The following is a 24,554-nucleotide window of genomic DNA, read 5'->3' as shown; positions in this document are numbered from 1 at the left end:
CTGCAGGCTCAAAAGGAGCCTGAGACAATTTCTCCAAAACAAAATTAAGACCTCAGGAAGGAAGCACAGGCTTCCTGGGAGGTCTAACATGAAGGATGCCTTTAAGGAACTGTTTGGCCTCGAACGTAGATGTCAAGGGAGGAGTTAAAGGCAGACAAGCAGAAATAGCTGAGAGGTGGGCTTTAATAGAAAGATATGCCAAACCAGGATTGAGCAACTGACACAAATAAGAAGGAACATCCATAGTAAGTGGGTCCAGGCTAAGAGAGAGAGACTAAACAGAAAACCTTTTCCATTTGGACAAGTAGGATTTCCTAGTAGTGGGTTTCCTGGCCTCCTGCAGAACCCAAATCACATCCTCAGAAAAAAAGCTGCCTATAGGGAATCAAAATCCTATCACCCACAGTGTCAGCTGAAGAGAGGACAAATGGGAATGGATGATAGATCCATTATCTTGTGTGAAAAGGTCCACCCTGTGTGGTAATTTGTGATGATTGCTTGGCTAAATTCAGAAGAAGATGGAACCAATGCTCTCTGGCCCAGAAGGGAGTCAACAGCAAGATTTTGGCAGCATCCTGTTTCATCTTGCAAATGACTTTTGAAATGAGAGGAAGGGGAGGGAAGGCATAAAGATACATCCTCTTCCATGAAAAAGATAGGGCGTCCACCTTCCAGGACACATGACATGGAGTCCTGGCACAAAATGGAAGAAGCTGCCTGTTCAAAGGGGAGGCAGAGAGATCTATTTGAGGATCACCCCACAGGTGTACAATGTCCCTAAACACATCCCTGAAAAGCACCCACATGTGATATTGTGTTATGGACCTGCTCAGGGAGTCTACCACAAAATTCTGACTTGAAGGAATGTCCACTGCCTGATGTGTCACTTGGTAATGAATTGCTATTTCCCAAACCTGGAGTGCCACTCTGCAAAGCAGATAGGACCTTACCCCCCCCCTTGTTTTTTTGATGTACTGCATCATTGTGGTGTTGTCTGTAAAGATCTTTAGGGGCAATGAAGAAAACAGAGGATGAAAAGCAGTGAGAAGCCAGCAGAACAGCTCTTATCTCCTTGATACTGATATGCTCCTTCTGCTCCTGAGACTAGCGGCCTTGCACCTTTAATTTTCTGAAGGAAGCTCCCCAACTCCCATCTGAAGCATCTGTGAACAGCTCCTGAGAGGGAAGCCGGGGATGAAAAAGAAGGCCTGGATTCAAAGTCAGTCGATGAAAACATCATCGAAATTCCAACTTGAGACATGGAAGAACAGGGATTGGAAACTCTAGACGATGAGCATGCTGAAGCCAAACTGACTTTAGATAAGACTGAAGCTTTCTCATGTGCAATCTGGCAAAGGGAAGCATATGGATGGTGGATGCCATGAATCCCAGAACCTTTAGAAATTCCGTGGCTAAAATCAAGGCCAGAGAAAGAAGGAACTGAAAAAAGGAAATCTGAGTCAAAGCTTCAGGAGGAGCCAAGATTGCTAGCACAGGAACAGTCTGGATCCTGCATCCCAGAAAAACATGATCCCTTGATGGGGGAGGATTGACTTTTGAAAATTTACAGTGAACTCCAGGCATTGCAACGGAGTGATGACCCACTGAAGGTGCTGTAAAAGAATCTCTGGAGAGAAGGCTTGAATACGCAGGTTGTCTAAATAAAGAAAGACCTGAATGCCTTTGAGCCTGCAAAAAGCAATCACAGGAACTAGGCATTTGGTGAACACTCTTGGGGCAGTAGAGAGGCCAAAGGGCAAAGCAGAGAAATGAAAATGCCAGGAAGCAACAGAGAAATGTAAAAACTTCCTGAAAAGAAGATAAAAAGGGATATGGAGGTAAGCATCCTTGAGATCCAGAGAAACAATAAAAGCCTGAGGAAGCAGAAGAGAGAACAGAGTCTGAAGGTAACGATCCCATTTAAAGAATTCCATCATCCTGACAATGATATCCCCCAAAGGAAATCTCCTCAAAAGGAGATTCAGGGCTAGCAGAATCTTCTTCCTCTGAACCGTAATCCAAAGGGGAAGGAATCTGAGTAAAACAGGCCACAGGCTCCTTAACAGAATCCTATTCCTCTTCAGTGGAATCCTGATCCTTAGACCTTTTGAGGGGGGAAGAAGACCAAGGAAGGGCAGGGACTGAGACCCCCTGAGGAGGCTTCAAGCCCATGAGACCGCTGAAAGTACAGTTGTGTACACTTACCATAAATGTAGATGTTCGAGTGTCTTCACTGTTGCAGTCATCACTGTAGGGTTCTTCCTGCCGGCAGGCAGTCCTCGGTCGGCCAGAATCCCAAAGTCTGGGTCCGGCGTTGGCTGTTCAGTCATGCTCCCTGACGTCAGAGCGCTAGGAGTACAAAGCTGCCAGCCGACACCATGTTCTCGTTTTTCTTGCCCCAGTGGTGCCCAAAAGTGAAGGCTAATATTAAAACAAAAATGTAACATACAACAAACCCCATACCCTGTAGCAAATACACCTCAGAAGAAGGGTGAAGTAGGAAACCACACTAATGAAAGTATAAGAGGGGGCAGGAGGGAGGGTAACCCAGACCGCAACAGTGAAGACACTCTAACATCTAGATTTATGGTAAGTGTACAAAACTGTACTATGTTCATCGTGTTTCACTGTTGCAGTCATCACTGTAGGGTTGAATCCCAAAGCTGAGATAAAGGGTGGTGGTTATAGAGTAGAAAGGGCGGCTAGAAGGCCCTGCAAGACTGCAGAAGCAAAGCCTGCCCTAGACTTAGAGTAAAGAGGGAGATTATAGTGCTTAGAGAAAGTATGCACTGAACTCCAAGTTGCAGCTTCCAAAATATCCTTGGTAGGTACTCCTCTGAGAAAGGCAGCTGAAGTAGCAGCAGCTCTGGTAGAGTGAGTCCTAATTTTTCCTGGGATTTGCTTTCCATGATGAGAGTAACAAAATCTGATTCCATGAGCAATCCATTTAGAAATGGTATGTTTTGAAATAGCTTTGCCTTGGGAATTTGTTGCATAAGAAACAAACAGTTGCTCTGTTTTCCTGAAATCCTTGGTTCTGTCCAGGTAAAAACAAAGTTGTCTGTGTACATCCAAGGAATGCAAGATCCTTTCCCCCTTATTTTGTGGATTATTGAAAAAAGTTGGCAGGTGAATAGTTTGATTTAAAGCCACTTTGGAAACCACTTTAGGCACGAAAGTAGGATTAGTCCTTAAAGACACACTATCTTGGTGAAAAATAATATAAGGTTCCACAGCCATGAGTGCTTGTAACTCCGAGACTTTCCTGGCTGAAGTCAAAGCCAGTAGGATAGCTGTCTTCCATGATAAATACTTAATATCAGATGTGGCAGCAGGCTCAAAAGGAGGCAGAGTGAGTTTTTCCAGAACATAGTTGAGGTCCCAGGCAGGTATAGGTGGTGTCCTAGGAGGCCTTAAATTCTTTGCTCCTCTGAGATATTGTTTTAGAAGTGGATGCGAAAAGATTGGAGGATCTGCATTGTAATGTGCAGAGATAGCTGAGGCATGTATTTTTATGGAGGAGAAGGATAAACCCTTATGTAGCATGTCTGTCAGGTAAAGTAAAATCAGTGGGATAATTAGGGATGAGAGGATCCGAATCCTGAGTATGCATCCAGGTGCAAAATGTCTTCCATTTACCTCCATAAGATTTTCTAGTGCTAGGCCGTCTGGCTTCTAAGATGACATCCATGACCTGTTTGGGAAGGAAAGGATTAATCATAGATCCAGAATTTGCCAGGCTGCCAGGCTGAGAGTTTTGAATTGAGAGTGCAGAACCTGGCCCTGGTGTTGGGACAAAAGATTTGGAATCTGAGGTAAAATCCAAGGAGGCTCCTGGGATAGATTCATCAGTGTTGAGTACCAAAACTGACGAGTCCAATTTGTGGCCAGTAAAATCACCATCTTGGGCTTGTCCTGCTTGATCTTTAGTAACACCCGTGGAAGAAGAGGTAGTGGGGGAAAGGCATACCCCGAGAGGTTTCTCCAACCGAATGATAGTGCATCCACTTTCCATGCTAGCTTGTGAAATGTCCTTGTGCAAAAAATCTGTAACTGGTGGTTGAGGGGGAATGCAAATAGATCTATGTCTGGGCAGCCCCAGGCTTCTGTAATCATCTTGAATATTTGGGTGTCTAGCATCCACTCGTGTGGGTCTGACAGATTCCTGCTCAGGCTGTCTGCCAGAATATTTTGTTTTCCTGGCAGGAACTGAGCTTGTAGATCCACTTTGTAAGCTAGAGCTGTGTTCCATAGAGTCATGGCTAGTCTGCAAAGGGGGTAGGAGTGTGAACCCCCATGCTTGTTTATGTACCACATAACTGTGGTGTTGTCTGTCTGTATCAGTAGTTGTCCTGGTTGTAGAAGATCCCTGAAAGCCAAGAGGGCATTCTGTACAGCTAAAATCTCTTTTAAATTGATATGTAGGTGCTTCTGATCCTCTGTCCAAAAACCTTGCAGACTGTTTCCCTGCAAGTGGGCTCCCCATGCATAATCTGAGGCGTCCGTACTTGGCTGGCTGGAGGCAGACTGAAGGTTTTCCCTTTGTTGTGAAGACATGCCATGGTCCACCAATGGAATTCCTTTTGTAGACAGGGCAAGACAGCAATCTGTGTGTCGAATGTGGCAATGCTGGGACCATACACTTTTTAGGTACCATTGTATTTTTCTCATATGTAGTCTTGCATTTGGTATGAGAAGGATGCAGGAGGCCATGTAACCCAAAGCCTGCAGGAATTTCTTTGCAGTTAGCTGAGTTATTGACGCCAAGGTTTTGAAAGTTGAAGCCAGCTGCAGTTGTTTTTCAGATGTCAGGAATGCCATCTGGGTTGTTGTGTTTAGAAGAGCACCCAGAAAAGTTATCCGTTGTGTAGGTGTCAAATTTGACTTTTTCATGTTCACAGTGAATCCCAGCTACTTGAGTAGATTTTGAACAAATTCCAGGTGCTGGCGTAAGACATCCTTGCTGTCCGCTTGAATAAGGCAATCGTCCAGATAAGGGTAAATTTGAATTCCCTTGAGTCTGCAATAAGCTGCTACTGGTGCCAGGCACTTGGTAAAGACCCTGGGCGCAGTAGACAAGCCAAAGGGCAGCGCAGAGAATTGGTAATGTTTCGAGCCGGCCTTGAACCTGAGGTATTTTCTGCACTCTGATAGGGATATGTAGGTAAGCCTTCTTTAAATCCAATGTCACCATCCATGCATTTTTGCTCAACATTGGCAGGAGTTGCTGCAGAGTAAGCATCTTGAACTTTGGTATCTCCAAGAAGGTGTTTAGGACTGAGAGGTCCAGGATGGGTCTCCATGAATTTTGCTTTCTGGGAACTAGGAAGAGCCTTGAGTAAAAGCCTTGCCCCGTCTCTGATTGTGGAACCAGTTCTATGGCCCTCATAGCCATGAGGGATCCCACCTGGTTTAATGCCTCTGCCCAATGGTGTTTTGGTAGGTCTGGCCATCCGTTTGGTCTTGGCAAGGTATGAAAGTGGAATTTGTAACCTCTTGAAACCACATCCAGAACACAATTGTCTTGGGTTATGCAAGTCCAATTTTGTTGAAAAAGAGAGAGTTTTCCTCCTAGAGGGGCTTCCACGAGAGATGTTCCTGGGGCCATGCAGGGGGAGTCATTGAGCCTGTTTCCTATAAGATTGAGGTCTGTCCTCTCCACCCCTGGGGGTGAAAGCACTCCACTGTCTAGGTCTATAAGAGGTCTGTGCTTGGGCCCTCCCTCTGGGGTACCTATATCTTCCCCTCTGAGGCCTGTCCGAGCTGGGAAAGGACCAATTTTTAGTTGGCCAATTTCTGCTAAATCTTGGGGGCTGAACTTGTAAAAAATCCTTAACTGTTTGCATGGATTTTGCCTTATCCTCCACTTTCTTTATCACATCTTCAGCCTTAGACCCAAACAAAACATTATGCTGAACAGGAGCATCCAGTAACTTTGCTTTCACTTGATCAGGTAAGTTTTGCTCCTTTAACCAAGCATGACTTCTAATGACTGTGCCAGAGGCAGCCGCCCTGCATGAAACCTCCAAGGCATCAAAACCACAGTGTAAACCATGCTTCCCCACTTGTTCAGTTGCATGTATCAAATTGTGTAATTCCTTATTATCTGCACATGCAGAAATGGCACCTAGCTTTTGTTTCGTAACAGACAGTAGAAATTGCCGATATTTTAGCATATGAAATTGACAATTTAAAGCCCTAATAGATAAAGTAGCAGAAGTGTACACTTTTTTGCCCCATCTCTCCAAAGCTCTAGAATCCTTATCTGTCAGAATAGGGTTTTTAGCAGAGGCGGCCTTAACCCCCTTAGGACCCTGAGAAATGGTTTCTGGATCAGCAGTAGGATTTTTGAAAAGGAACTGGTGTGAGTCAGGGACCCTGTAATATCTGTCGGGCTTAGTAGGGGCAGGAGGAAAGGAGTCAGGAGTTAAATTATCCTCAGAAAAGGCATCATCCACAATATCCAAAATAGGGGGAATAGCCAGGGGTCTATGTTGGGGAAGAAGGAAATCCCTAAGTCTTCTCTTAGATTCAGAGTACTCTTGTCCTTCCCAGTGAAAATGTTCCCTCATGTCATGTAAAGTTTCCCCAAAAGAAAAATCCTCAGGGAGAGAAGCTGATGGAATGGATTCCTCAGCATCAGAATCCTCATAAGGAGGGAAAGTATATTCCTGCTCAGAGGAAGACACTGAAGAAATAGATGCCTGATCAGAAGATTCATAATCCAATTCTTGCCTTGGCCTTTTGTCTGGAGGGGGATGTGAACCCCTAATCATGGTTAGTAAGTCCTCCGCCATTTTAAGTAGCTGTTTCTGAGATTTGGGTCCCAGATCAGAAGAGGCCTGGACTGGTGTCTTAGATTTAGAAGGAGTCTTTGCCTTTGTCTTTGACTTTGCCTTTATCAGAAGCTGTGTAGGCCTGAAAACCCCCTCGGAAGCCGGTACCTGCACAGCGGCTCCGGACCCATCCGAGGGAGCATTGTCCGAAGGTCCTGCAGCTGGAGTACTCAAAGGCCTAGTTGGCTCCTCATAGGAGTCCGTTTCGGCGAAAGCGCCTCACTGACTATGGCCGAATCTGTAACTGGCTGTGCTTGTAAAACGTCGTCTGATTTGGACCTCGGAGGCCTGTCCTTATCCTTGCGTCGTTTGTGAACTCCGGTAGTCGGAAGCATGTCTGATGACATTTTATAATTAAATCGCCTGCCAAAGTAGTGAAAAGCAAAATTATACCTCCGCTTAATCGTACGTTGGTTAAATCTAGCACAAAACCGACAACTAGCTACGTCGTCGTCAGGGCCTAAACAAGGAATGCAGTAAGAATGGAAATCCTTATGAGGTATTTGCTTCCCACAAGAAATGCAATTATTAACTTTTTCTGACATCGGACTGGAGCAAGAAAAGTTTCTAACGGGGTACTTAGCTTTGAGAAGAAGAAGCAAGTCTTCGGACTGAAGCACGAAAAAATGTCAGGAGTCAGCCGACCGGCACTTGCGAACTGCTTTCACCGCACGGCAAGAAAGACTGGAGAACATGGCATCGGCTGGCAGCTTTGTACTCCTAGCACTCTGAAGTCAGGGAGCATGACTGAACAGCCGACGCTGGACCCAGACTTTGGGATTCTGGCCGACCGAGGACTGCCTGCCGGCAGGAAGAACCCTACAGTGATGACTGCAACAGTGAAACACGATGAACATCAAACTGTGTAACTTTCTGCCATTCACTTTAAGGGTCCTTGGGAGCAGAAGAAATATGTTTTGTCTTCTGCTACTTTTTTACAAGGATGTCTGCCTTATGAAAGGTAGAAGGCTCAGAAGCCACCCTACACTCAATAGTAGTAGTCGGGACTTCATCCCTAACAAATATCTGAGTAACTCCCCCTAGGCCCTTCAGTGATAATCAGCCACAGTTCCCCCTTAGCATCAGAAAGACATCTGCAAGCCCTCTTAAGATGTGCCACAAGCTGGATCCATGCCAGCCTCCGAACCGGTCATAACAGAAGAATCCAGCCCAAAAACTGGACGATCTTCTGAGCTTTCACCAGCCTCAAGAAAGATGTCTGGTGGAGGAAGCACAGCCAAAGAATCTGACCTGACATTTCTGGCCTTCTTTTTTTGAAGTCGTCTGACTCTCAGGTGGGAATTACCCTCTACAGCATCTTTCACTAAAAGCTTTAGATGCTGGTTAGAAAATAAATGGTGAGAGAGGAAAGACTCCTACATAAGGTCTTTGGAACAAAACCTGACAAATAGTACAGGATGTATGGTCGTGAGAGGCTCCTAAATAAAACAAGCAATGCTCATGATGGTCTTTATGGGGAATCTGTCTCCCACACTGGCATTTCCCATTTCTGGATTACATGAAACCCCACAACACTACAAATGCTAAAAGCAAAAATGGATAAGTCAAAAAACTGCAACTCAGCATTTATCTGAATGGAAGGTAACCAGCAACGACTTGGGCGATCAGACTGATGATTAAAGATGGTGTTCACACTGGTGGTAAATAAGTTCTGAGGATGAATCATCTGGATGACACCTTTATGCTCTATGCCTTGCACGGGGAGCATACATGTAATGTACGGTGTATCGATAATGACCTAAAGGCTTTGGTATACTGGCCAGATGTTGGGCTGCCCTTGGCAGAGAACTTCTCATGTTATGAATACTGCCACAGTGAAATGGAAAGACATCATTTGTTTATTTTTTCTGAAGGTAAGAAGAAGGGCCAACCTGTGCCAAAACAGACTACTTTCAAATGTATGTCTAAGGCTATTACCTTTTGTTATACTCACCATAACAAATCTATTCCGGGGCAGAGTCAAAGCCCCCTTTACCAGCCTCTGGCTTCATCTATGGCTTTTTGGAAAGAGTTGGATTTTAGAAATATTCTAGAATTTGCTACTTGTTCAAAGCACTATAAGCTTGAGTCCTTCTCATGTCTAGATCAAGCTTTGCTAGGACCATTCTGCTGGGGTTCCTGAACTCTTCTCCTTCTACCTCCCAGACGTAGTTCGCTGTGGTAATGTACCCATACAGCTAAGGCTACTGCAGCAGTGATGGATATGATCAACATGGTACAGTTGTGCAAGTTGAACTTACCACAATGGTAGATGTTCGAATGATCACTACTGCAGTAGCCACTCCATCCCCCTTGTGTTTTTGGTGTGGTTTTATGCCAGGATGTGGACATTTATGGTTTGTTGTTCCTAACATAATACTTTCAGAATTCAATCTCCCTTTCTCTGTTGGCAGGAGAGCTCTGTAGGGCTTCCTACCCAGACTTGTCTTCAAATAGCTCAGCTCGAGCTGCTTCACAACTTGGCTATGTGGAAGTTGCTCTGAAGCTTTGGAGGCTGGCCAGCCATTACACCTAAAGCAGAATATGAAATAAAGAAGAGATGCAGGTATTTTGCAGTGAGTGTTTTCCTTGGCAGAAAAGTTTCAGATGTGGTAGGCAAAATGATACAACGGAAAGGTAGACAAATTCCTAAAGAAAGTATTATGAGATTTAATGCAGTTCCATATGCACTATACTGTGCAAAGAAAGACCTAACTAGGATAGTAATGGCACACATGGGAAGAAACAATGTCATTTTTTTTTTTTTTTAATATTTTATAACAGGAGGCTCATTCTATATGGGGGGAAATACACTCCAGGGAAAGAAAATGTCACCTTATAATACAGCTGTCCTTTAACAATGGATATAGATCACGGTTTCAATGATGGATTACACATTTGGTTTATTTAATGTTTTTTCTTTAAATCTTAACTACACCACAATAAAATAAGACACATTGCAAAATTAATGCAATTTACCACACAGTAAGTGCAAGTGATATCAATCCCGCAACTATGAATGATACAAGTCTTAAAATGAAGTGAAAAAACGGTCAATAAGAATACAATATATAAGAATGTAAAAGGAAAAACTAACATAAGAATAGAAAAATACTTAAAACAAAACAAATGAGATCATTGTACTGAACAGATTTCATTCTTAATAGTGGAATTTATTTGTATGCTAGCATTCAAAATGCTTGCATTCACAGTTGTAAATATTAATTTTTTCTAGCAAAAATGTTTTTCAGGTTTCACAATTCATGTCAAGACTGAATAAAAAATGAAATGGAAAACTAATTGAACTTCATCATTCTTAGTTTGTAAACACGAAACACAGATGTTACCTGCAATGTAGCGTATTTCTGGCAAGCACATCATCAGCTCAGGGAACCGATTGGGCTGGTGCTGGTACTTAAATTCAGTGTAATCCTGGCAAACATACCAGTATCGCTTGTTCAACTGTTCCAGCTGAGAGACATTTGTTACTCCTCGAATATCTGCATTGAAAGAAAATAAGCTCCTAGGCAAGATGGCATGGATAAAGTTCTTAAAAAATTTCAGATTTAATTCAGAATTAATGGTCTTAATTCCTAGCATTCACTGAAGATTCATTCAAGACTGAAATATCAGGAAAAAAATTATATGCCCTAGAACCCCAAAAGGAAACAAGACCTCTTGTAGATTGTATAAACATGACTATTATTCTTTTTTAAAAGGAAAATGAGAAGCATTTGTTATTTTTTCAAATTTAGTTCCCTTGTTTGTTTTTTAAAGCATAAAAACATTTATTAGTAGTGGTGCTGCAGTAACGTTGTCGCTTCATAGCAAGACGTTGGCGCGTTCGATTCTCAGCTAGAGCATCTAGAGGTAACCTAATATGGCAGATTCATGTACTTTAATGCAAGCGTAGGAAAGTCCTTGTCTAAACAAGCCTGACACGTACTGCAAGTCTGATTTGACCCTGAGAAGGGTTGGTGTTCTTTCTTGATGCAAAACCAGATGGAAAACATCTTCCATTTTGCCAGTTATGATTTTCTGGTATTGGGTTTCCTTGTTTCCATTAAAATGAAAGTTTGTCCTTGGGATACAGAAAGCATTCCAGAGTGTCAAAACCAAATCCTCTAGGCTGAGTACGGCTAGGTGAGGATGGAAAACAGATCCCTCGGCTTGACGATCTACTTCCTGTGGTAGGGTGGGGAATCTCCCCTTGCTGAAGGTCAAGAAAAGGGAGAAAGTGTTGCCTCAGCCAGTAGGGGGCCATTAGGATCATGCTGGGTCTGTCTGTACTGACATTTAGCAGTACCCTGGGGATCACAGGCAGGGGACAGAATGCATAAAGGAACCAGTCTTGTCCATGTGAAAGAGAAGGCATCTATTTTCTAAGTCCCTGACTGTTCACATCTGGAGTAAAACTTCTTTAGTTGTTTGCTCTGGTGAGAGACAAACAGGTCTGCTCAGGGGACCTCTACTGTAGAGTTAGGTCCAGGAAGACCTCTCTCTTCAGCGTCCATTCAATGGGGTCTAAAAGATCCCTGCTTAGAGATTCTGTCAGGGTATTGTTCTGACTCAGAATATAAGAAGCTATGATGGTTAGCCCCATTTCTTGAGCCAACATCCAAATCTTCCTCAAAAAACTGCACAAAAAGTAGAATAGTGTTCCTCCTTGCTTAAGTACCACATTACTGTGGTGTCTGCACAGATCCGCAGGTTCCCTGGCCTTAAATTCTGCTGAAAAGCCTTTACAGCCAAGTAGACTTTTAACAGCTCCTTTTGTTTTATATGTTGTTTTCTCTTTTGAGGTGTCCAGATGCCCTGCAATTTCAGAGAACCTAAGAGGGTTCCCCCAAGCTACGTCTGAACTGCCTGTGGTGATGGTCTTATCTGCTTCTGCTAAAGAGAAATTGTGTCCCTGCATTCTTCAACTATGGTATTCTTCCACCATAGGAGCTCCTTTTTCAGGCATGTAATGAGAGGTGGTAAAGGTTTTCCAGGGGCTGAAAATGCTATTCCGAAGCCTTTATTTATTTATTTTTTTGTTTAAGAATCACTGAATTTTCCCTTGTGGTGACTTTGCAAGTGGGATCATGGGACTGTAGGATGCTGTGTATCCTAGAATACTCAGGATCCCCCTCACTCAGATGTATTGTCTTGAAAGCAGACTGGTCAGGTAGCCAGTCAGGAGAGCCATCTTGTCCAGGGGACGGAAGGCTTTTTGCTGGGCCATATTTATGAGAGCTGCCAGAAAGAGGATCCTTGTTTGTGACTTTTGAAGAGTTAATGTAAGACATACCTTCTGAAAGCAGACTATACAGATCTGTAAGGCATCTAGGGTCTCTGCTGTGGACTTTCCCTGAATGAGACAGTCATCCAAGTAAATATAAACTCACAGAGTTACACAATGTGCAGTCAGAGAAGCTAAGCATTTTGTGAAAACTCTGGAAGCAGTGGACAGCCCAAATGGTAAAGCAGAGAACTAGAACTGAAAGCCTACTGCTACAAATTGCAGGTATTTTGACTTTTTGTTATGGAGACATGGAAGTAAGCTTCTTTTAGGTCTATAGTGACCATGAATGTATCTTGGAAGATTATCCACAGTAGCTTTTGTAACGTAAACATTTTGAATTTTGGGATGTTGGAAACTTGTTTAGATTTGAGAGATCCAAGATGGGCCTCCAGGTGCCTTCCCTTCTTGGAATTAGAAATACTCTTGAGTAGAAACCTTTTCCCTCTTGACCTGTAGGGACAGGCTGAATGGAGCCTCGCTGAAGTAGTTGCCCGTGGATAGGTGGTGAGAGGCTTTAATACTCATTTGGTGGTTTTAAAATACCCAAGAAGGGTGGGATTTCTGTGAACTGTATGTAGCACCCCTTTTCCATGATGTTGAGGGGCACTGGTTCTTGACAATTATTTTCCATTGGGTTAGGAAGGAGGAGTCTGTTCCAGACAGAGGTTTGGAAGGGAGGGTGGGTATGTGTATGGGAGACTGGGGTTGAACACAATCTTAGTAGAACACAATCTTAGTAGGACTCTGTGCTGAGGGGAATCTTTGGAACGCCCTGTTCTTGGTGATTGTTCTGTTTGCCATCTCCTGGACTATTTGGGTATCTTGCCATGAGGAGGCTTCCCTTGCCTTGTCTTAGGGGAAAAGGCCAAGGTATTGAAGGGCAATTCTTACTGCAACTTGGTGTCAGACAGAAAAAATTCTGTCACAGTTTTTACTTGCTTTACCTTTTTAAACAGCTTCTTGAAAACTTGTTCAGCTGGAGATCTGACAATGAATTCCTTGTCTAGTGGAACATCCAGTAGTTCAGCCTTAACCTGATCTGACAGGGCCGGGGTCCTGAGCCATGCATGTCTGTGGATGTCAGAACCTGTTCCAGACTGACTTGCTGAAGTGGCTGAATGAAGCCAATGGAAAACAAATGGCACATAAATTAAAAAAACAAAGGCTCAACCATGAAGGCAGCACAATTTATTAGAATAATAACCACACGCAAAGCTTTCGAACATAAAGTTCTTTCTCAATGCATACTAAAACAGTTTAAAATACTCCATTTTATATATACCAGCCTATCATACGTTGTCATCAGCTCACATGACTAAACATTTCACTTACTAGAATCGCAATTACATATCTACATTTAAAACTCAACATAAAAGCTCAACATATATAAAAAATCATTAGCAACAGTAGCCAGGGTATAATAGGAGCACAAACATATAAAACATACATGGGTGTGGTTCATACCCTGGGCCTTAGAAACTCGGTAGACGCAAAAGCCGTCGGTCTGTATCGAGAATCGGTAGTGCGAAGTACTTCCTCAGAAGCCGGTGCCTGCTCAGAGACTCCAGACCCATCCAAGGTAGACACATCCGCAGGATTCTTAGTCTATAAAGAGTCTCGCGGCATACCGGACTCCGAAAGGGTCTCGGTAGTGGCCTGCGAATCCAAAGAAGCGGGCATCAGGGGCTGCGAAAGTGCCTCACTGTGGACCGGAGAACTGACGACTAGCTTAACAAAAGCGTCGGCGGCAGTTTGGGACCTGTATGTTCTGTCTCTGTCTTTATCTTTATGTTTTTCCAGAAGATCTGCTGTCGGATGGCTTACCAAAGCCATATCGGAATGCGAGGACTGAGAGCAAAAATATCTAGCTACAATAAGGGCCTGATGATGTACAGTTCTGGCGTTGATAGAGCACAAAAGCGACAGCGGGGGACGTCATGGTCTGGGCCTAAGCAAGTGATGCAGTAGGAATGAAAATTACAGTTGTGTACACTTACCATAAATGCAAAAACCCACAAGCAAGGTAACGCAGAAGAAAGCAATGATATTACTTCAAGACAAACCACGTATTTCCAAAGATTTAAAACTTTTACTGCACAAATGTAAGCGCTTTCATGGTTATCCAAGACCATTTCATCAGACAACAATACAATGAAACCCAACATTTTTTATACCTGACGTTAACCTCAATTAAAATAGCAGAATTTCCTTCCAAAAATTTTTAACCATAAATGTAGATGTTTGAGTGTATTCACTGTTGCAGTCATCACATTTGGGTTATCTGCTTGCAGTAGCCCTCAGTTGGCCTGATTAACAATGTCTTGGGTCCTGCAACGGTTGCTGTCCCTTCTTCCGTGACACCAGGTCGTTAGGGGTATAAAACATGCAGCCGATGCCATTACATCAGTTTTTCTTGCCCCAGATGTCAGGTGCCCCCCTAATGGGAAGCAATTAAATCTATAAATATACAAGGTTATACCTCCAACAAAAAAGCAAATACACCAAGAAGGTTTTGAGCATAGTATAGGAGAGTAGAGGTATAGCCAAAAGAAGTAAGGGGGCTGGAGGGAGGGTAACCAGGACTGCAACAGTGAATACACTCGAGCATCTACATTTATGGGAAGTGTACACAACTGTACTATATTCTTCGTGTTTCACTGTTACAGTCATCACATTTGGGTAGATTCCCAAAGCTAAGGATGGGAGGAGAAATTTAGATAGCATTAGGACCAGCTATAAGGCCCTGCAAAACTGTAGTGGCAAAGCCAGCTCTAGATTTAGAGAAAATTGGCAGATGGTAATGCTTGGTGAAAGTATGTACAGAACTCCAGGTAGCAGCTTCTAGGATGTCCCTGGTAGGGTCGCCTCTGAGAAAGGCTGTAGAGGTAGATGCAGCCCTGGTTGAGTGGGGTCTGATCCCCTGTGGGATAGGTTTTCCATGGTGCTTGTAGCAGAAAAGAATGCAGTGGCCTATCCACTTGGAAATGGTTTGCTTTGAAATAGCCTTCCCCTCTGCCCCTGCAGCAAATGCCACCAGCAGTTCAGATTTCCTTTGAGGTTTAGTCCTGTCAAAGTAGAATCTAAGTTGTCTGTGCACATCTAAAGAGTGCAGTATCTGTTCCCCTTTGTTCTGTGGATTAAGAAAGAAGGTTGGCAAATGAATGGACTGAATAAGGGCCACACTGGATACCACCTTGGGCATGAAGAAGGGGGATTGGTCCTGATGGACACCCTGTCTGCATGAAAGATAATGAAATGCTCCACTGCCATAAGGGCCTGTAATTCAGATACCCTTCTTGCTGAAGTGACTGCTAAAAGGAAAGCTGTTTTCTAAGAAAGGAATTTTAAGTCTGCAGTAGCAGCTGGCTCGAAAGGAGGAAGAGCGAGTTTCTCCAATACAAAGTTAAGATCCCAGGCTGGAGTTGGAGCTCTCCTGGGTGGTCGTAAATTTTTGGCCCCTCTGAGGAACTGCTTGAGCAGTGGATGAGAGAAGAGAAGAGGTTCTGTGTTACAATGAGCTGAAATGGCTGAGGCATGAATTTTGATGGAGGAGAAAGACAGGCCTTTGTGAACTATCTCAGCTAAGTATTGCAAAATCTGAGGTAAATTGGGTGCTCATCCCTTGAGACTGGTTCCAGACACAGAATCTTTAATATTTTTCAGCATAAGATTTTCTAGTACTAGGCCTCCTTGTCTCTAAAATGATATCCATCACTGGTTTACTGACAGATGGTAAAGGAGAGATTAGGTAATTAGCCAGGATGCTAAGTTCAATGTTTGAAGCTGAGGGTGCAGAATCTGGTTTCTCCTGCTGAGACAATAGGGTAGGAGACTGAGGCAGGTGCCATGGGGCCAACAGTGACGCACTGCGTAAGAGGGGGTACCAGTGTTGGCGTGGCCAGTCTGGTGCAATCAAAATCGTCCTTGGTTTGCCTCGTTTGATCTTTAGTAGTACTTTGGAGAGCAGAGGCAGAGGAGGAAAGGCATAAACTGATAGGTTTTTGCAGCTGAAGGACAGAGCATCCACTTTCCAAGCTTGTTTGTGGGGAGTCCTTGTGCAAAATTTGTCCAATTGATAGTTCTGGGGGAGGCAAAAAGTACAGTTTTGTACCTACCATAAATGTAGATGTCCGAACAGGATAGCATCTGCAGTCCTAACAAATGGGTTGTCCTGTCAGGCAGCCCTTCGGTCGGCCGGATTCCAAAGTCTGGGTCTGGCCTCGGCTGGTGTCGCACTTCACCCGACGTCATCTCTGCTGGTCTTGGGGTATAAAGGCATCAGCCGACGCCATTTTCCTCAGTGTTTCTTGCCCCAGATGCCAGTAGCCCTCTTGGATAGCTAAATTTTTGGGTAAATGCCAATGTTTCCCAAAAAGTAGAAGGCAAACACAAAGAATATGCATGTATGTACATATATACAAACAAATACACCATAAGAGATCCCCCCCAGCTAGCTATTAGGTGGGCAATACCCTAGGAGTACCACAGAGGGGAAGGAGGGTGGGTATTCCTGACTGCAGATGCTATCCTGTTCGGACATCTACATTTATGGTAGGTAAAAAACTGTACTATGTCCTTCAAGGATGCATCTGCAGTCCTAACAAATGGGTAGAATACCATAGCCAAACTAGGGAAGGAGGAATAAGAATGATGGTGTACTTAGGATCCCTTGCAACACAGCAGTGGCAAACCCTGCTCGGGATCTAGAGTATAGAGGTAAGTTATAATGCTTGGCAAATGTATGCACGGAGGTCCAAGTAGCAGCCTCAATAATGTCCTTGGTAGCCACTCCTCATAAGAAGGCTGTGGTAGTGGCTGTAGCCCTTGTAGAATGAGGCCTTATGTTCTGTGGAATTTGCTTTCCATGATAGGAGTAACAGAATCTTATGCAATTTCCTATCCACTTGGAGATTGTCTGTTTGGAAATTGCTTTTCCTTCCCTTCCTGTTGCATAGGCTACTAGGAGCTGGTCAGTTTTTCTATTTCCCTTGGTTCTGTCCAGGTAGTAGCGCAACTGTCTATGTACATCCAAGGTATGCAGCAGTCTTTCCCCTTTGTTCTGTGGATTGGGAAAGAAGGTAGGTAGGTGGATTGCCTGGTTTAGAGAAAGTCTGGATACCACCTTAGGCATAAATGTAGGATTAGTTCTCATGGGCACTCTATCTTGATGGAAGATTAGGAAGGGTTGTACTGCCATTAAAGCCTGTAGTTCCGAAACCCTTCTTGCTGAAGTAACTGCCAGTAGGAAAGCAGTTTTCCAGGATAGGTGTTGAAGGTCTGCTGTTGCTGCTAGTTCGAATGGAGGGAGTGTCAATTTTTCTAGCACAAAATTCAAGTCCCATGCTGGTAATGGTGGTTTCCTAGGAGGTTTTACATTCTTAATTCCTCTGAGGAACTGCCTGAGTAGAGGATGCGAGAAGACAGGAGGATCAAGGCTGTATTCTGCAGAAATAGCGGATGCATGTATCTTGATGGAGGAATAGGACAGGCCAGTATGTAGGAGCTCTGCCAAATATTCCAGGATGTTGGCAATATCTACTTTTGACACATCTTTTCCTCTTTCCGTACTCCAAATGACAAACCTTTTCCATTTCCCTGCATAGTTCCTTCTAGTAGAAGGTCTGCGGGCCTCAAGGATAATGTCTTTAACCCTTTGGGATAGATCTGGGTTAGATGTTCTTATGTAATGTTCCAGGCAGTGAGTTGCAGAGTTTTCAGGTTTGGATGCAAGATGTTGTAGTTGCACTGAGTCAACATCAAAGGAATCAGGGGTAGAGTCCACGTTTCCCCCCGAGACATGCTCCTCAATAATGGATACCAATGTTGTCTTGGCCAATTTGGAGCTATCATTATTATCCTTGGTCGTTCCTCTTTGATTTTCAGTAGTACCTTGTGCATCAAAGGAAGGGGTGGAAATGCATATGCTGTCAGGCCTTTCCAATTGAAGGATAGAGAGTCCACCTTCCAAGCAAGAGGGTGGTATGTCCTTGTGCAGAATTTCTTGAGCTGGTGGTTGAGTGGGGATGCAAATAGGTCTATTTGTGGCATTCCCAATTTCTTTGTGATGGCCTTGAAGATGTCCGGGTGTAGCATCCATTCGTGAGCATCCGAGGTTGTTCTGCTTAACATGTCTGCTAGGATGTTTTCTTTTCCCGGTACAAATATTGCCTGTAATTGAATGTTGTAGCTCAGAGCCATATTCCACAGGTCCAGAGTCATTCGGCATAGGGGGTATGAATGAGTGCCTCCCTGTTTGTTGATGTACCACATGACTGTGGTGTTGTCTGTCCTTATCATCACTTGGCCCTTTTTGAGGAATGGTCTGAAATTCTGGATTGCCAGTTTTACTGCCAGCATCTCTTTTTGATTTATGTGCAGGTGTAGCTGATCTGGAGTCCATAGGCCTTGAATGCACTTGTCCAGCATGTGTGCCCCCCAACCGAGGTCTGAGGCGTCCGTTGTGATGGTTTGGCTTGCTTGAATGTTGTGGAAGGACAATCCGTTTGCCTGGCATGTCTGAGCCCACCATAGGAACTCAGGCATGGAATTAGTGGTATTTCGGTTTCTAAGCTGTGCTTGTGTTGAGACCATAAATTCTTTAGGTACCACTGTAGCTTTCTCATATGCAGTCTGGCATGGGGGACCAAGATTATGCAGGATGCCATGAAACCCAAGGCCTGCAGAACTTTCCTTGCTGTTAGTTTGTTCTGCTTTGCTAGTGTCAAGAAGTACAGAGGAAGTTGTTTTTGTTTTTCTGCAGTTAGGAATGCCATCTGTTTTACAGTGTCCAATTCTGCTCCCAAGAATGTTATTGTCTGGGATGGTATCAGTTTTGACTTTTTTAAATTGACTGTGTATCCCAGAGCTTGTAGTAAGCAAATGACTCTTTGTAAGTCTTGTGTCAGCTTGCTTTTGTTGTCCGCTTGTATCAGGCAGTCGTCCAGGTATGGATAAATTTGGATTCCCTGAAGCCTGCAATGAGCGATTACTGATGCCAGGCATTTCGTGAACACTCTGGGTGCAGTAGATAAGCCAAAGGGCAATGCTGAGAATTGATAATGCTCTGATCCTGCAAGAAATCTGAGGTATCTTCTGCAAATTGGTCGTATGGGGACGTGCAGGTATGCCTCCTTGAGATCTAGAGTTACCAGCCAATACTCCTTGCCCAGCATGGGAAGAAGTTGGTGTAGGGTCAGCATTTTGAATTTTGGAACAATGATGAATGTGTTTAAAGCGGACAGGTCGAGAATAGGTCTCCAACTGTTTTCTTTTCTTGGTACTAGGAAGAGTCTGGAGTAAAATCCCTTGCCCTGTTCTGTAGGTGGTACCCTTTCCACAGCTCTCATCTTTTTTAATTGAGCTATTTGTTTTAGGGCTTCTGACTTTTGATTTGGTGGCAGGTTTGGCATTCCTCTTTTTGCTGGTAAGGTGTGGAAATGAAACCTGTATCCTTGGTCTGTAGTTTGTAAAATCCAGTTGTCTCTTGTGATATAGTGCCAGTTTTTTGAAAATAAGGCTAACTTTCCGCCTAAGGGTGCTACTATTTGTTCCCTGGTAGGCGGTGTTAGAACCAAGTCACTGTGATTGTATCCGTGCCTCGTTGGTTATTGCCTTGCCACTGGCGTCCCCTGTAGGCACCTCCTCTGGATTGATTTCTGCCTCTGGAATGTCTATTCCTGCCTCTCTGATTTTTAGAGGAGTCTGGAAAGGACCAATTTTTGGAAGGCCAGTTCCTGCTGAATCTTGGGGGCTGTACCTGTAAGAAATCTTTAACTGTTTGTACAGATTTTGCCTTCTCTTCCATTTTCTTCATTACTTGTTGGGCAGGAGAACCAAAAAGACTGACCTTGTCCATAGGAGCATCTAAAAGCTTTGCTTTAACATGATCCGGCAGGACCTGCTCTTTCAACCATGCATGCCTTCTTATAACTGTGCCAGTCATGGCTGATCTAAATGAAGCCTCCAGTGCATCATAGCCACATTTTAAAGAATGGTTACTAACCAGCTGAATGTTATTCACCATCTCTAGAACATATTTCTTATCTAAGGAATCATCAGAGGACAGTTTCTTAGTTAACTGATCAAGCATAAACTCTTGGTATTGGATCATATGAAACTGACAGTTCAAAGCTCTAGCTGAGAGAGTAGCGGAGGTGTATACTTTTTTACCCCATCTCTCTAAGGACCTGGATTCCCTATCAGAAGGGAGAGGGTTTTTAGCTGAGGTCGAAGCTACTGCCTTAGGCCCCTGGGAGATAGTCTCCGGGTCTGCAAAAGGAGCCTCGTATAAGTGGTGATGAGTGCCCGGTACCCTGTAGAACCTGTCGGGCTTAGCAGGGGCTGGAGGTAAAGTATCAGGAGCAGTGCAAACATCATTAAAGGCATCATCCACAACAGGAAGAATTGGAGGTATAGCTAAGGGCCTATGCTGCGGTAAGTGTAAAAAGGTCCTAAGCCTTTTCCTTGAATCTGAGAAATCTTGTCCCTGCCATTGGAATTGCTCTCGCATGGCATGTAAGGTTTCCCCAAAGGAAAATTCCTCTGGTGGAGAGGCAGAAGGAATAGATTCTTCAGCATCAGAATCTTCATAAGTAGAAAGAGGAGCCTCTGGATGGTCTGTAATGTCTGAGTCATCAGAAGAGTCATCTGAGGAGCCTGGCTCAGGGGGCTCTACTCTGGGTCTCTTTTCTGGAGGTTGTGAGGCCCTGTCTGGGTGAGATTGGGATCCTCTTATTAAAGAGATGAGATCCTCTGCCAAAGTAAGCATTTGTGAACTGGAGCTGGGCCTGTGAGAGGGGGGCTTAACAGGCACTGATCTAGCAGTTTTGGCTGCTTTAGCCCTGGCAAAGGCCTTTATAGACATGGCTGCAGGAGGCCTAGCAGCACCACGTGCTGGGGTAGAGACATCCAAAGGGATGGTGTCCGATAACTCTTGAGAAACCACAACAGTAGGCAAAATTTCAGAGGCCGATTCAGCTAGGGTAGAAGGGGCCTCGGTAGTAGTCATGGATTCGGCTGTAGATTGAACCGTTTGCTCGGTTTCGGCCGAAACCGAGACACTCGCGGTTTGCTTTACCGTGGTTTCGGCCGAAACCACGGACCGCGAGTGCCGGTCCTTTTCTTTGCGTTTTTTAACAATTTGGGTAGTCGGAGGATCCGACGGCATAATGTACGCAAAGTCAGAGACGAAAAACTGTTCAGCAAACTCCGACCGACGCCTAAGCGTTCGTCGGTTGAAGGAAGCACAGGCTAAACAAGCTGCTACGTCGTGGTCTGGGCCTAAACAAGGTAAGCAGTAAGAGTGGAAATCTTTATGAGGTATTTGTTTCCCACAAGTTAAACAGTTATTTACTTTTTCTGACATCGGCTGAGGCAAGAAAGAGTCCCCAACGGGGTACTTAGCTTTTAGAAGTCTTCGAAGTTGTATTCGGTAGTAGTAATCTCTGGATCTGTCCGACCGGCACTTGCGAACAGCTTCTGCTTCGGGCACCACGCGGCAAGAAAGACTGGGGAAAATGGCGTCGACTGATGCCTTTATACCCAAAGACCAGCAGAGATGACGTCGGGTGAAGTGCGACACCAGCCGAGGCCAGACCCAGACTTTGGAATCCGGCCGACCGAAGGGCTGCCTGACGACAGGACAACCCATTTGTTAGGACTGCAGATGCATCCTTGAAGGACATGTACAGTTGTGTACACTTACCATAAATGTAGATGTTAGAGTGTATTCACTGTTGCAGTCATTACATTTGGGGTAATCAGCTGGCAGGATGCCCTCAGTCGGCCTGAATAACAAAGTCTTGGGTCCTGCATCGGCTGCTGTCTCCTCTTCCATGATGTCAGGTCATCAGGGGTATAAAACATGCAGCCGATGCCATTTTAATCATTTTTTCTTGCCCCAGATGTCAGGTGCCCCCAAACGGGGAGCAAAATTATATATAAATAAACTGTAAATATATAAAAAGCTTACCTTCAACTAAAAGCAAATACATCACAAAGGCTTTTGAGTATAGTGAAGGAAAGAAAAGGTATAGAATGGGGGATGGCGGGTGGGTAACCCGGACTGCAACTGTGAATACACTCGAACATCTACATTTATAGTAAGTGTACACAACTGTACTATGTTCTTCGTGTTTCACTGTTGCAGTCATTACATTTGGGTAGAATCCCAAAGCTATGGATGGGAGGATGGAACTAAACAGCATTAGAAGCAGGACTGCAGTGGGAAAAATGTTGGCAGGTGAATGGTCTGGTTAAGAGCCACACTGGATATCACCTTAGGCATAAAAGAAGGATTGGTCCTGAGGGCCACCCTGTCCGGGTAAAATAAATGAAAGGCTCCACTGCCATGAGAGCCTGTAGTTCTGAAACCCTTCTTGCTGAAGTGACTGCCAAAAGAAAAGCTGTCTTCCAAGATAGAAATTTTATATCCACAGTAGCTGCTGGTTCAAAAGGAGGCAGGGTGAGTTTTTCCAGCACAAAACTGAGGTCCCATGCAGGAGTTGGTGTTCTCCTGGGAGGCCTTGAGTTTTTGGCCCCTCTGAGATAATGTTTAAGCAGTGGATGAGAAAATAGGGGATGCTCTATGTTGTAATGAGTCGAGATGGCAGAGGCATGGATTTTTATTGAAGAAAAAGATAAGCCCTTGTCAAGCATCTCAGTTAAGTATTGTAAAATCTGAGGAATATTGGGCTTTGCTGCGTCTATTCCTTGTGCTTGGTTCCAAGCACAGAATCTCTTCCATTTATCAGCATAAGATTTTCTAGTACTACGTCTTCTGGCTTCCAAAATGACATCCATCACAGGTTTACTGAGAGATGTGGTTTGAATAATTAGTTGATTAAATAGATTCAGAGTTTCGAGCTGAGTGTGCAGAATTTGATAGTTCTGCTGAGACAGTAGGTGAGGTGTTTAAAGCAAGTACCACAGAGGAAGGTGTGACATTATTCTTTAGAAGTGGGTATCAGTGCTGGTGAGGCCAGTCTGGAGCAATTAGGATCATTTTTGTTTTTTCCTGTCTGACTTTTAGTAAGACCTTGGAGAGTAGAGGCAGAGGAGGAAAGGCATAGACTGACAGTTTTTTCCAGCTGAAGGATAGAGCATCCACTTTCCATGCTTTTTTGTGATGAGTTCTTGTGCAGAATTTGTCCAACTGATAGTTTTGGGGAGAGGCAAATAGATCTATGTCTGGGCTCCCCCATTTCTGTGTTAACATGCTGAAGATTTGTGGATCCAGATTCCATTCGTGCGAGTCCATAAGATTTCTGCTCAGGTCGTCTGCCAGAGTATTTTGAATTCCTGGCAGGAATTGAGCTTGAAGATGTATTTGGTAAGTCAAGGCTGTGTTCCACAGGGCCATGGCTAGTCTGCAAAGAGGGTAGGAATGGGTACCCCCCTGCTTGTTTATATACCACATAACTGTGGTGTTGTCCGTCTTTATCAGCAGTTGTCCTGGATGAAGTAAGTCCTGGAAGGCTGTGAGAGCATTCTGAACAGCTAACATTTCTTTCTGGTTGATATGCAGATGCATTTGGTTTGGGCTCCATTTGCCCTGAATGCATCTCCCTGCCAGGTGGGCCCCCCAAGCATAGTCTGATGCGTCTGTAGTTAGGGTTTGGATGGCAGGGGGTAGAGTGAATGACAGTCCCTTGTTTTGGTGATGGAATTAGTAGAATGCAGGATGCCATGAACCCCAAAGCCTGCAGAATTTGTCTTGCAGATAACTGGGTTTTTGTTGCCATTTGTTTGAAGTATGCTGTCAATTGCACTAGCTAGTAGTCCATGAACCCCAAGGTGTGTATTATTTGCCTTGCAGATAGCAGGGTTTTTGTGGCCACTTGTTTAAAGTAGGTTGTCAAATGAATTTGTTTCTCTGGCGTGAGGAAAGACATCTGGGAAGTTGTATTAAAGCTTGCTCCCAGGAATATAATTAGTTGACAGGGTACCGGGTGTGATTTCTTTTCATTTATGGTGTACCCCAGACAAGTTAGCACCCTTTGTACAAAAATCAGATGATTCAAAAGTATGTCCTGGCTTTCTGCCTGAATTAGACAATCGTCCAGGTATGGGTATATTTGAATATTTCTTTGCCTGCAAAATGCAATGACTGGAGCCAGGCACTTTGTGAATACCCTGGGAGCAGTAGATAAGCCAAAGGGCAGTGCAGAGAACTGATAGTGCGTGTAGCCTGCTTTGAAGCGTAGGTATCTTCTGCAAGATTCCCTGATTGGGATGTGCAGGTATGCTTCCTTTAAATCTAGTGTTGCCAACCAGGCGTCTTTGCCTAGTACAGGGAGCAACTGGTGAATAGTCAGCATCTTGAATTTTGAAATGACCAAAAAGGTGTTTAGAGTAGGCAGGTCCATGGTAGGACGCCATGAATTGTCTTTTCTGGGTACCAGGAAAAGTCTCGAGTAGAAACCTTGTCCCAT

General features: G+C 44.2%; 1 protein-coding gene across 1 annotated transcript in view; it reads right to left on the bottom strand.

Moving 5' to 3' along the window:
• NR6A1 (nuclear receptor subfamily 6 group A member 1) overlaps window positions 1–24,554 on the bottom strand; it is a 1,113,214-nt gene that overhangs the window by 45,669 nt on the left and 1,042,991 nt on the right. Inside the window, exon 8 of the mRNA XM_044058823.1 lies at window positions 10,184–10,336. Coding sequence (XP_043914758.1) covers window positions 10,184–10,336 — 153 coding nt within the window. The remainder of the gene's footprint in view (window positions 1–10,183; window positions 10,337–24,554) is intronic.

The sequence above is a fragment of the Protopterus annectens genome, chromosome 16.part0 (assembly GCF_019279795.1).
Source record: "Protopterus annectens isolate FY-2018-M chromosome 16.part0, PAN1.0, whole genome shotgun sequence".
In the NCBI taxonomy this organism is placed as follows: Eukaryota; Metazoa; Chordata; order Ceratodontiformes; family Protopteridae; genus Protopterus; species Protopterus annectens.
Note: the sequence above shows the minus strand (reverse complement) of the source record. Positions and strands in the feature narration are given on the sequence as shown.